This window comes from Homarus americanus, unplaced genomic scaffold (genome assembly GCF_018991925.1).
Source record: "Homarus americanus isolate GMGI-L3 unplaced genomic scaffold, GMGI_Hamer_2.0 scaffold14467, whole genome shotgun sequence".
Lineage (NCBI taxonomy): Eukaryota > Metazoa > Arthropoda > Malacostraca > Decapoda > Nephropidae > Homarus > Homarus americanus.
This window is the reverse complement of record NW_024733734.1, coordinates 7,542,403-7,555,739: the sequence shown is the minus strand read 5'-3', so window position 1 is coordinate 7,555,739 and position 13,337 is coordinate 7,542,403. Positions and strand designations below refer to the sequence as shown.

The window sequence follows — 13,337 nt, the reverse complement described above, 5'->3', positions numbered from 1 at the left end:
TCTGTCTGTCTGTCTACTACATGCTTGACTGACAGGAGCCTCTGGGTTCTATGAGGTCGTAAGGTCAGAGGTCAAGGTCACCCAGAAATTGCACATTAAACCAGTATTTGACATGTAATGTTCCATGGATTAATCTTCACCAGGTATTAGTGTGTGACTACCATAACATTGACAAGCTTGCATATATATTAACATAGACATTTGTTGTCCACTAATATCAATGATTTGTAGTTCGGACCGTGACGTATGTTTTTAGACGTCATAGTTATTATTCGTCATAGCTGGATACATCACACATGTCGTCATCGAGTATTGTTGAAGAAAGGGGAAGGGGGGGGATGGTGTGTGTGTGTGTGTGTGTGTGTGTGTGTGTGTGTGTGTGTGTGTGTGTGTGTGTAGTGTGTGTGTGTGTGTCCCATCCATGTTTACGGCTGAGACAAACACCCAGACAATATATTAGTCAAAACAGGTCAAAGGTTAGAGATGTATTTTGACCCCGTCGCCCCACATATTATGACCAGACAGGATCACAACACGTCGACACCAATACCTGCAGTGAAAAAACATGTTTGAAATGTGTTTTTCTTCTTGTGGGGTAATTTTACAAGGGTCAGAGTTCACTCACACCTTGTAGTAATAATATAGTTTGGGGCATTTTTATTTTGGGGGGAATCACCAGTTTTGAGTATTTTTTTTTCTTCATAATTTTATCATTTTAGGGATTTTTCTTATTTTCACCAGTTAAGTTTTATTATTTTCACCAATTTGGGTATTTTTTATTATTATTTTCACCAGTATTTTTTTATATTTTCACCAGTTAAGTTTTATTATTTTCACCAATTTGGGTATTTTTTATTTAAATCAATTTGGGTATTTTTTATTATTTTCACCAGTTTAAGAATTTTTTCTTCACCAGTTAAGGTATTTTTGTATGGTGTTCTTCCACCAGTTTAAACAAAGACTTATACACTACACTACACTACACTACACTGCACTGTACCCAACCTGACGGTGACAGCCTTCAGGACTAGTGTTGGTGATGGTGTTGGTGATGATAGTGTTGATGTTGGTGATGGTGGTTTTCTTATTAATGGTGGTGATTTCTATTGCTGCTTATGGTAGTTTTAATAATGATGATGGTGGTAATGGTGTCACTCATGGTAGTAGTATTGATGAGCTTCCCGTGGTGTGGTGGTTAAGACAATCATCTCACAAACTAGAGGTCAGGCGTTCGATATCAGTAAAGCCCGCGTGAAATTGTATTATTGTTCCATTGGTCTATCTCCTCCTGGCAGTAACTCAGGACGTGGTGTCAATAACTGCATCTTTTCCCTTGGGTTTTAGTATGCCAGTGCAGTAAGTAAGCTGTCCGGTCTCTCTGGGTTATTCTTTAAATCTCCGGATGACATAGATTAGTGTGAGAGGTGTGTGTGTGTGTGTGTGTGTGTGTGTGTGTGTGTGTGTGTGTGTGTGTGTGTGTGTGTGTGTGTGTGTGTGTGTGTGTGTGTGTGTGTGTGTGTTGTGTGTGTGTGTGTGTGTGTGTGTGTGTGTGTGTGTGTGTGTGTGTGTGTGTGTGTGTGTGTGTGTGTGTGTGTGTGTGTGTGTGTGTGTGTGTGTGTGTGTGTGTGTGTGTGTGTTTTATCATGTTTTTGCCCCGGTTTATCTTTTCTCACTATTCTAAATCCTGTTCATGTTTACACCAGCGACACGACGCGTTAATGTTTATTCAACGAGGTATTATAGTTCATATGACAAACACGAGAGGTAGTCAACATGTGGTAGTGGTGGTACTGTGGTGGTGGTAGTGGTGGTAGTAATACTGTGGTAGTGGTGGTAGTAATACTGTGGTGGTGGGAGTGGTTCTGTGGTGGTGGTGGTTACTTATTCACCCACTGTCAACAAGAAGAGGTCATCACTACAGCACTCAGGTCATCACTACAGCACTCAGGTCATCACTACAGCTTACAGGTCATCACTACAGCTCTCAGGTCATCACTACAGCTCTCAGGTCATCACTACAGCTCTCAGGTCATCACTACAGCTCTCAGGTCATCACTACAGCTCTCAGGTCATCAGCTGGGCTTCCTTCAAGATCAACCTTCTGGCCTGTAACCTCGGCTGGGATCTCTTTTCTAACCTAGCCTAACCTAACCTAACCTAACCTAACCTAACCTAACCTAACCTAACCAAACAAAACAAAATAACCTCTTTTCCTATGGATCTTCGAACTAGGACTTCTACCACTAAGGCGAGAACGGAAACCACTCAGCCACCACGTCTTATATGAATACTAGAGATTAATATAATGTTTTGTGTATATCCTATCTTTACGTTTTTTTTTATATATTTTCATTATATATCAAGAATTTCTTTTACGGTGCTATAATGAACTGCTGCTCCTCTCCGGGTACCAGATGACGTGTGTTATGACGATGACTTTTTGATAATACTTTTATGTAGTAGTAGTAGTAGTAGTAGTAGTAGTAGTGATCGTGAGGTGACGCAGTAGTAACAAGAGGACGAGGAGGAAGAGGAGGAGGTATTGGTGGTGAAGCGGTGGGAGGGGGAGGAGAGGAGGACCAGGACCACCAGGGTTGAGTCAGGGTGTAGGCATCAGTCTTGGCCCGGTACTCGTTGCGAACACACGTGGTTCTACGACCGCTCCACGTTCCCTCACTTCGGTGGGTTTCTCTCTCGTTCCCTTCGCCTCCAACCTCACCTACATAAGCTAGAAACCTACACGTACTCTACATTACACTGTGTACGGAAATTTTCATTCAGAAGTTATGTGTATGTTTGTGTAACTATTATGTGAAGCCTGATATTGACGGTAATGGAATGACTTGTTTGTTAACCAGTGGTTCGTTCTCAGAAGTGTCATTCTGGTGTGTGATCGTGGCTACGTCAGGTGTGTCGTGACGGAGGTGTGGTGGTGGTGGGCGTGTGTCGTGACGGATGTGTGTTGACACGACATGAATGTGGTGTACAGTGTTGGAGGTATGTGGTGGTACAGTGTTGGTAATGGTCATATTGGTGTAGTTGACCCGCTTGACAGTGTTGTGGTTAGTGCTTGGTGTTTTCGTAGTTTACTGGTTCTGCGTGTTGGTCAGTGTTTGTTTGTGTCCGTTGTCTTTCTTTGTGCACGATGGGTATTGTTGTGGTGTACACTGGGCGTGTGAGTCGTGAGTAGAGGGAAGTCACCGGTTGTTCCGTCTGTTTATTTTCATCTTTCATCTCGCCTGTTTGTCGGGAGAGATCTTGTGAGCTGAGAAGCTGAAACTTGGCCACATTAGTGACCAGGAGCTGTTATAGTGTTTGACTCACCTGGTTCACGGCCCGGCGGTGTACACTGGACGTGTCACAACATGTTCAGGATCCTGTTCAGTATTCACATGTTCATTAAACTGTTTAGTGTAATTGTACACGTGTTCACAACATTGTTTAGTTGTTAGACCATATTTTTACACACACACACACACACACACACACTATATATATATATATATATATATATATATATATATATATATATATATATATATATATATATATATATATATATATATATATATATATATATATATATATGTATGTATGTATGTGAATATTCTCTATACATTCGTACATACACTGTGTAAACAATAGTATTCGCACCCGTGGTTTTAGAGGCGTAATATTTGTGTACGAGGCGTGTGGCCGTACGTGAGGGTGGCTGAGACGGGCGGCGACACCCTAGGGCAGGTGGTGAGGCGAGGAGCCCCTGCCACCGCCGCCATGTACCGCAGGATACGGTCATGGGTCCTGGACGACCATGAGCAGGTCATCTTTCGCTCCGTCCCCGTCCTGAAGAAGGTGAGTCCGTCTTTCTGTGCCACATTCGTCATCTTCCTCGTCTCCCACATCGTTGTTTGTCGTTCTCGTCTCATCAGTAAGTATAAGATCCATCATTGGGTCACATTATCCTTCAAGACGCTGAGTGACGTCCCCCCTGTGTTAGAGAGAGTGAACCAGCCACCTTGTAACATTCCCCAGGACACGAGAAACTCTTTGACATTGGAATATTAAGTTAGTAATAGAAGTTTATTTAGTCCGAATAAAACAAAGAGAAACCAAAAAAATATTGACATGGCTGAGCTTTTCGGGTGTTACAGCTCTCTTGATGATACAGCATCCGATAATTATCCTAACCTAACCTAACCTAACCTAACCTAACCTAACCTAACCTAACCTAACCAAACCTAATCTAACTCCCCCAGGTAATGGCAAGGTATTTAATCATGTTAAATAAACCTAGGTGTCTCTCCGTGTTGTTTAAGTTATTAAAATGTGTGAGTAATTGATGAATATAATAGACAGATTAATTACCAACACTATATGAGTTGTTGTAGTGAAGGCTGTACAAGCGGTCTCAGTGTTAGAATGAATGAGTACCGCTCCCTCCCCTTCCCCCTCTCTTCTCCCTCTCCCTCCCTCTCTCTCCACCCCCCTCCTCTCCTCTCTCCACACCGTCATGTACTGTACCTCAGGCAGCCATCGATTTATCCCACCCACTGCTTTTTGTTTTTGTTTTACTGTTTCTCATTTCAACTTTATCATCTACTTTTTGAGGGGCGGGTTCTCTCTCCTCTTATATTCTTGTTTTCTACTTATCATATTCCTTCCTTCCTTCCTTCCTTCCTTCCTTCCTTCCTTCCCCGTAATTTCTCTCTTCTTCTCCGTCTCTGTCCTTCCGTCACAACCTTCATCTCTCCCTGTCATTCTTTCTCCTCCTCCCCCTTTCCCTTCCTCCCAGCCACCCAGCAACCCCACACCCAGCTCCTCAGCAACCACCCTAGCCCCAGGATCACAGGGTAAATCGTCGCCACTGCAGAGACAATATTCCCAGCTGACTGCCGCACCTTCAGGAAGAGAATTTATCCTTCGTGTTCCTGGTGTCCTTCTCCTGGGTTCTCCCCTTAATCCGGTAGCGAGTCTCAACCTCAACTGTGGGGCTAAAATTTAAAAAAAAAAAAAATCACATGAAGATTAGCCCCTACACAGCTTATTTCACTTGAGTAAATTACCCTAACACGACGTCTCCATACCCTCTCGACGTCTCCACACCCCTCTCGACGTCTCCTCACGACTCTCCTCATCCCCTCGACGTCTCCCTCACCCCCTTCGACGTCTCCTCACTTCGACGTCTCCCTCCGACGTCTTCCCCCCCCTCCCCCCGACGTCTTCCCTCCACCTGCTACCCTCCTGAACAGCTAACTGGTCCTTAACACAATGTAATTAACCTCCAGACTGATAACACCACCACTGATGGTCTTCTCAACATAGCTTGTAGGAGGAGTGGTGATGTGACTCAGCGTAAATGTGACAACTAGAGGAGGAAGTCAGATCAACACTAAGACAACTACTCTACTCTCCAAACTGTCTGCCACACTGCTCTGATCATTACCTGACTCTCTCTCCTCACTGTATAGATTCAACACCTTGAGATCAAAGTCACACACCCTTGAAGCCTTGCTGAGGAAGAGATTAAAACGAAGTTGGTGAGGTTTCCTTCCCATTAAGGTGTCTGGGAGCACGCCAGGGATCATGCCTCAGCTGAACTTCCGGCCAATAGAGAGGTTGATGAATGTGATATAGGATTGTCTAACATAACTCTGAAAATAGTTATTATGGAAGAATTACCCTAATGTAGCTCAGTGCCAGAATGGGATAAGCTCCACGACCAGCTAAAGAGGTTTTCTTTGTGAAATTCGTAGGCCATTCTTCCCCCTATCACGTACAAGTGGTAGATTTTTTTTTGGGACAATGCAAACATGGTTGATAATCCATTGGAAAAATTATGTGGACGCGACCTTACTGAAGTAAACCTGTCTTGGTGCTCGCGGTGCGCCAGGGGATAAGTCACACGGGATGAAGGTGGTGACCCTGAGCTCTGTATCTGATCACCAGTAGTTTGGTGAATACGGGATTTGCTTAGTGCAGAAGAACTCACTGAAGGATTGTAGCTGACAATCATTATAACAATGTCACTATTAAAAGCTTATTATTTGATATTTAACCCAGCTGTAATGTCACCAGGTCACCCCTACGACCCGGTACCAACACGGGTATCTGTTATGTTGTCCCGGGTACGTTAAATCCGGGTTTTTTTCCGACTGTGAGCATTAAGTAGATGAAGGTGGAGGTTGTGGTGCTTCTCATCCCTTCCACCACACTAACCTAACCTAACCCTGAAGCTCCATCCACCAGCGACCTCTCTACCTCTGTGTCGTTGTTGTGAGGTATTAATTATCTTATGTAATGTGGTGCAGGGTAATGTTATTCACGTTAAGTCAGTTTAATGTTATTATGTTTAAGCATTTATGATGTTATTAGTACGGTGAGACTTGAACGTTGTTATGTAGTGTGATTCAAGTTTAACATTACTCGTTTTAAGTTACTGTTAATATGATGAAGCTGATGTATTGATGCGTTTCGGTATAATGCCAATTAAAGTTGATGTCGCAATGAGAAGCTTGCTGTTAGACTATTTCACTGGCGTAAAGGGAGAGAGAGAGGTGGTTGGTGGTGGGCGGGACACACACACACACACACACACACACATTTACAGCGGTAGTGTGTCCTCCGGCCAGACCAGCGAGGTACAACTGTAATTCATTTATAATTGACTTTCTGCATGTGTTAAGCTGTTCGTGACAGCTTGAATGTGTGGGCGACGATGCAAACTGTCTGTCTGGCTAATTACCCTCGGCTCTACAGAGTTACAGTGAAATAGGAATTAAGTTACGATATCTCTCTCTCTCTCTCTCTCTCTCTCTCTCTCTCTCATTTTCTACTTCCTCCTCCTCCATCTGCTTCCCTTCCCCTGTCGTCTTTCTCTCACTTCCCATGCCTTTCTTTCCCCTTTCTTTCGCTTTCTCTACCTTCCTCTCACCTCCCCCTGTCCTTCTTCCCCTTTCCTCCCACCTCCTGTTCCCCACCTCCCGTCTCTTTCCCATTTCTCCTTCCCTGCCTCCCCTTCCCCCATTCTCCTCCTCCCTCCCTACTCCTCCTCTCCCTCCCTATCCCCTCCCCTACCCTTCTTTCCCTCCCTACCCTCCTCTTCCCCTCCCTACCTACTATATCTTCCCCTCTGAGGACGTAAGCGCCAGGCCAGGAATTTGTGTGGGGTCGCCGCGAATTGATCCCCACCGTAATTTCCTTGTTGTGACGCAGCGCCCTTCCAGCCTGGACTATGTGAGCAGATATTTACATTACTAGCCACCTGGGTAGTGTGTGTGTATGTGTGTGTGTGTGAGATATGACTAATTCGTGCCATAATTAAGTTTGTTTGTTGATGAGATGACAATAACACATCTCAGCTACAGTGCCGTGACCTCAAATAGACTCAGTTTACATCCAAGAGATAAAGGTCAAGATATAAAGAAATATATGATGAGTATTGGTGCCCACAGCTGCTGCCTTCAAAGACTTTTTTCTCCCTCCCTCTGAGCAAATGGTGTTGTTGTGTACCTCTGGGTCCTGGAGGCTCTCAGCTCTAACTCGGAGAAAAGATGGAATTTTTCTTTCGTTGAAAATGATCCAACAGTGACATTTGTTAATCCAATATTATAATTTATCGTAGCTGCTAGAGAAGAAGACATTAATTTTTCGGCAAATATTTTTATCTTATATATTTTATTTTCTCTTTTTTCCGTAATGTTCTTTGGGTAGATTACATTAATATCACTGAGTTAGTACAATACACACTGAGGTAAGACTGAGGTAATGTGTGGTGGGAGGCTGGTGCAGGTTAGGTTAGATACTGGACGGTGTACCAAAGAAGTTGGGAATATTCTACACTAGTGAGGGAATACGTTGGAGTACCGCTGTTATTTACACTTGGGATTTTTCAGCAGGATGGGGGAGGAAGATTTATTTCCTGGATAACTTCTTGAGTGTGTGTGTGTGTGTGTGTGTGTGTGTGTGTGTGTGTGTGTGTGTGTGTGTGTGTGTGTCGTACTCCAGACCCTGATGAGACAGACATCACACCATTCACTTTCAACTTACGTGACACTCACAGAATACCTTGAGGTCATCCCTTCTATCATCACAGTTCACACGGTCACTTAAAGACAGTTAGCATAATGTCCTTGTCCGTGTGTCCGTCCGCCCGTTCGTCAGTCTGTCCGTAATTTCGTAACCATTTCGAGTCTGGCCTGAGCGTGCGTGTTAGTAAAGGTGTGTCACGACCCCTACCTCACACCTATCTTATAGCCTTGAAAGTCGGCCCTCTAGCCCTCACCATCAAAGGCGTTCATCCTCCACTTGTCTTCATACAGAATCACAACATACCACACCCAACAGCATCCTTCACCTATGTCTTCTCTATCTCACATATATATATCCAATCATTCGAAGTTTACCCAAGGCGGATGTGTGTACTTATGGTCTCCGTGTTCTGGGATACAGGGGGGAAGACGAGCGCCAGGTGGATGTTGTTGATCTTTAGAGAATTCGGACATTGCCGGTACTACAGGAGTTATCTTACTTGGATGTAACGAGTTTCACTTCCCTTCTTCTTGTAATCCACCTCTTTACTTCTCCACTTTCTTTTTCTTTTATCTCCTCTTCTATCCTTTGTTTTATCTCCTCCTTTTTTTATTCTTCCTCTTTGTTCCCCTTCCTACGTTCCTTTCTCTTATTCTTACCTTCATTCCTTCTCCTTTCCTCAACAACCCTATCGACAGGTTTTCTCCACCCCCCCCCCTACTCCTTTTCTTGATCCTCCTCCCCCCTCCTCCTCCTTCCCCCAGCGGCGGTATTGAACATATTGGGGTAAAGGAAGGTCGGTTTTGGCTGGGGGTAATCACAGGAGAGCATAACCTCCGCCTCACCTGATCACCCCCACCACCCCCACCACCCCCACCTGCCGCCGTAGTGGGTGCTGCCAGGCCTCTATGAACCAGATAGTAAAAAAATTATCTGGACAATTTTCCTTTTTCGTAACTATGGATAACAGAGCCCCCACTTCGTTATGGTTGAGTCGAGGCTGCAGGAGGGGTGGTACCACAGCCAGGAGTATCTGAACTGAAGTATAGACATTAAGGTGAGTTTTTCCACATCTTTAGTTAGGGAAAAGGTTTAACTTACGATCCTTGAAGAACCCGGGCCAGGTAGTGATCTTCACACCCACCCCGGCCCGGCGACCCTCCTGCAAGGTGGTGGGAGCTGCCAGGTCTCCAGGAGTTGGGCTGGTAGATGAAGGCCGCCTTATGGGTCATACCAAACACCTTTTATTCCTTTGCTGGAGGAGGGTCAACCCCAGTGTTTCTGTACTGTATGGCAGCGAGACATGGGTCACATACAGTAGGTACCTCAAAGCACTTGAAAACTTTCACCAAGAGAACAACTGCCAGTATTCTCGCTGACACCAACTGTAGGAACATCGAGGCTACCATTATCCATAAACAAATACACTGGACTGTTCATGTAAACGTAACGCTGGTGGACAACGGAAAAGGTATAGGGATAGTCTTAAGACAATCCTTAAAAGTGCCACATCGACCCCCTTACCTGGGAGACTGAATACCGAAGCAGACAAACGCCAGTGCCTGTAAGATGCTATCGCCGCCCCTCCCGCACTAGGTGTAGCTCTCTACACGTGTAGCATCTGCAGACGGCCCTGCCGGTCCCGTATCGGCCTCTCGAGCCACCTCAGAGCTCACCAACCTAGGTGACATCCTTAAGACTCATACCATTGTATCACACCTGGATGATCGTCACACTCGATTCTCAATGACAGGAAAGTAGTACTAGGTTAGGTTAGGTTAGTGTCTGGGTAATCATGTTAAGTTATTCTATATTTGGTTGGTATTAGGGTGGTTAATCTTAAGGTGAAGTATGCTGGCAGGTGAATTTTCAGGTAGACAGGTATTACACTGATTCATCGGATAAATTTCGCGATTCCCAGAGGCCTAATGATGGGCCCAAACCACAGGTGGGCACGGGAGGAGGCCTTAATTATTCTAGTGGCGCTCTACTAATGAACCTGGCTTTAATATTGGTGCTTTGGGGCCCATGTTATTGTTGGTGTTGATGTTGGTGTTGTTGGCAGTGGTGGTGTTGTTATTGTTGGCAGTGGTGGTGGTGTTGTTGGCTTGCTGGTGGTGTTGTTGGCAGTGCAGGGCCCATGTTCTGGCAGTTGGTGGTGGTGGTGGTGTTGTTGGCAGTGTGTTGTTGGCAGTGGTGGTGGTGTTGTTGGCAAAGTGGCAGTGCGGTGTTGGCAAGTGGTGGTTGTTGTTGTTTGTTGGTGCCCTGGTATTGGTGGGGAGGAAGAAGAAGAAGAAGTAGTAGGAAGAGGAAGAAGAGAAGGATTATGAAGAAGAAGAAGGTGGAGGAGGAGGAAGAAAGGATGAGAAAGAATAGACGGTGGAGGAAGGGGAAGAAGAGAAGGAGATGAAAGAGTGAACAGGAAAAAGAAGAAGGAGGATTATGAAGAAGAAGAAGAAGAAGAAGAAGAAGGGGCGAAAGAAGAAAAGGTTAAAATTGCAACAGCAGCAGAAAGAACAACAGCAACATCAGCACAAGTGGCGGTGGAAATGGTTGAGGCGGATGTGGCGGTGACATTGACCTACTTAAGGCAGTCCCGGGGCCGCTCATCTCCCACTCCCCCATCCCCTTCCTCCCTCCTCCTTCCCTCTAGTCTCCCTCTCTCCTCCTTCCCTCCGGTACTATAAACTCAAGCGCCTCGTTCACTTTAATTAACTGTTTCTTTGTGATCTTTCTTGTATATATTAAATCGTTAAGAGGATATTTTTTTCACTTTGGATTTTTTATTATTTTTTTTTATATATCCGACACAACTCTTGAGCTTGAAATGAATGTCAGATATTTCGTCGCGTCGTGTCTGTCTGTCTGCCTGTCTGTCTGTCTGTCTGTCTGTCTGTCTGTCTGTCTGTCTGTGTTACATAATTCACATACAAGGAGACAGACACACACACATACACTCACAGTACGCTAACATTACGTATTCTTTGGTTTAGATAGACAGGTGAACGAGGCCTTTTTATTCCCACTTGCCAGGAGCCTCCCAGGTGATGTCAGGTAATATAAGGTAATTCATTAGGAATAACGGGGCAGGCGGTCGTGTTGGTAGGGTAATAGGGAAGGATCTCACTACTCTACTCTCCTCTCACCCATTCTCCCTCTCTCGTCCCTCTTCCCTTTCACAACGTCTCTCCTCTCCCACTCTGTCTCTTCCTCTCTTACCTCTCCATCTCATCACTCTCTGGTCTAAGGAACATGTCCATAAACGTCTTCAATACGGGTCACACAATAAATATATCTATAACACAACAAATGTATTTTATTTCACAAGAAAACACTGAATTATTTTTTTTATTCTGGCAACACTGTTTTTTTTTATCGGGATTAATAAATGGATTAACTCTTTATAGGGATTAGTAAATGGATTAACTCTATCTCAGTATCAGTAACTAATTAAAACGGATTAAAAGAGCTGTTATTAGTCAGATGGACCCTAGGTAAAATAGGCACTAACCTAACCTAACCTAACCTTCTCAGAACTTCACAGCACCACCCAGCACCACCCAGCACTACACCGCTCAGAAAGGGTCGTCTTTAAAGTCTTTCCCACCCACTCATTCAGTCAATCACTCAGTCAGTGCTTACCTACGCCGGGCCAGGTAAACATGCTTCTCATTACCTCACCTGCCACACTCATCCACCACCCACATTATTCCGATTGTATTGATTTTTGTCTCGTGTGTGTGTGTGTGTGTGTGTGTGTGTGTGTGTGTGCGTGTGCGTGCGTGCGTGCGTGTGTGTGTTTTGCCTCAGTGCCTATAGGGTTAATCAATTCTCTAATGGGCTTTTACGTGCAGGGGAAGTGTATTAGTGAATGAATTTCTTAGCTCTTGTTTGATTGGTGGTCTGTGCAGCCAATGAGAGTTGTCCTTGTCTGTTTGTTTGCCTGTGTAATATTTATCTCAAAATTGAGTTTATCGCTCTGTATGAAAGCGGTTCCTTGTAGTGTTGCGTAAATGGTGTGGCATCAGGTCAAGGTCGTCACAGATTTAATTGTACAGTATAGTGTAGGGTGACTGGCAAGTGTAACACAGTGTTGTTTGAGCTGTAACGACGGTCAGGGTTAGTGACCTGTAGGGGACCTGTTACGTGATTTTGTTGTTATTTGCTTAGACGTGTGTTGTGGCCGCCTCCTGTTGGGTGCCGGGAAGCTGTGTTACCTGCGGGAAGCGTCTCTATTGTGAGGTACTTTGGTCGATTGTTTGAGGGTGGAGGCCAAGGATGGGTGTGTGTGGGTGTGGTAAGGCTTCACTAATGGGGTACCGCGGCTGAGTGGATACAACGCTCGCTTTCAGTACTAAGAGTAGCGACAGTACTTCACTCCCGAGGCATCCCCCCAGTCCACCCAGCTGTGAAGGCGGCCGAGGATAGTACCGGCTATACAGTCTTCTTATATAACAAAAGAATGGTGTATTGTAGCCACACTCCCCTAATGAGTCTTCAGCCCTACGTAACTCACTTCCACTTCGGGTAATCAGGCTTTTCCTATGTAGTGTGGGGAGGCTTCACTAGGGCGTATGAATAAGACTCCTGCTTAAATGAGGTTCTGAGATTTGAAGCCATTGTACAGATGATAGGGTGAAGGTGTGTGCTGATGGTAGTGAGAGGGAAGAAGGGTTACGCCTATATTATTAAAGACTCGTATCGTAATATTCTCTGTAACTAGACGTAATAAACCACAACTATCTCCCATTGAGTCTCCGTACAACCAGGACATTAACGTGGTGTCGCGGCTTCAAATGACCAGTTAACCCTGATTTAAAGCACAAGAACAGGTTGAGAATGAACCACCACCACCACCAATTTGATCTCCGCCTAACATGAACACTGAAGGTAACCAGGGGTAGCCAGGCAGGAGTTCCACCACCTACGTGCTCAGGTGGCCGAGTAATTAGAGGCAGGGCGCGTGACTCCTGCCCTACATCACGCCCATGTCCTCGTTAATGGTCCTAGCGGTCTGATGTAACAATCCCTGGCGACTTTGATCTTCCTTTGACCTCTCTAATACTGGCGGCATTAGATATTTTAATTTCCCGCCTGAGAGACTGGGAGTATGGTGCCGGCTGTGACTGTCCGTCTGTCCTTAAGCGAGAAAGAGTACACACACACCTGCTGCAACTCTATTAATAAGCCGTTTATTATTATTTTTACACTATATGGCATAAGTAACACTAACAACTTGTATAAGCTAGCAACATTACTTACTAAATACACAAAATAGATTTCCAATGGATATCTTGCCGCCTGAATAA

At 44.9% G+C, this 13,337-nt stretch overlaps 1 protein-coding gene across 1 annotated transcript in view; it reads left to right on the top strand.

Annotated features, from left to right (window-relative positions):
• Positions 1-2,604: 2,604 nt before the first annotated feature.
• LOC121869971 (myotubularin-related protein 6-like) overlaps positions 2,605-13,337 on the top strand; it is a gene marked incomplete in the record, with an annotated part of 49,531 nt that continues 38,798 nt past the window's right edge. The window contains 2 exon segments of the mRNA XM_042371592.1: positions 2,605-2,681; positions 3,667-3,852. Coding sequence (XP_042227526.1) covers positions 3,775-3,852 — 78 coding nt within the window.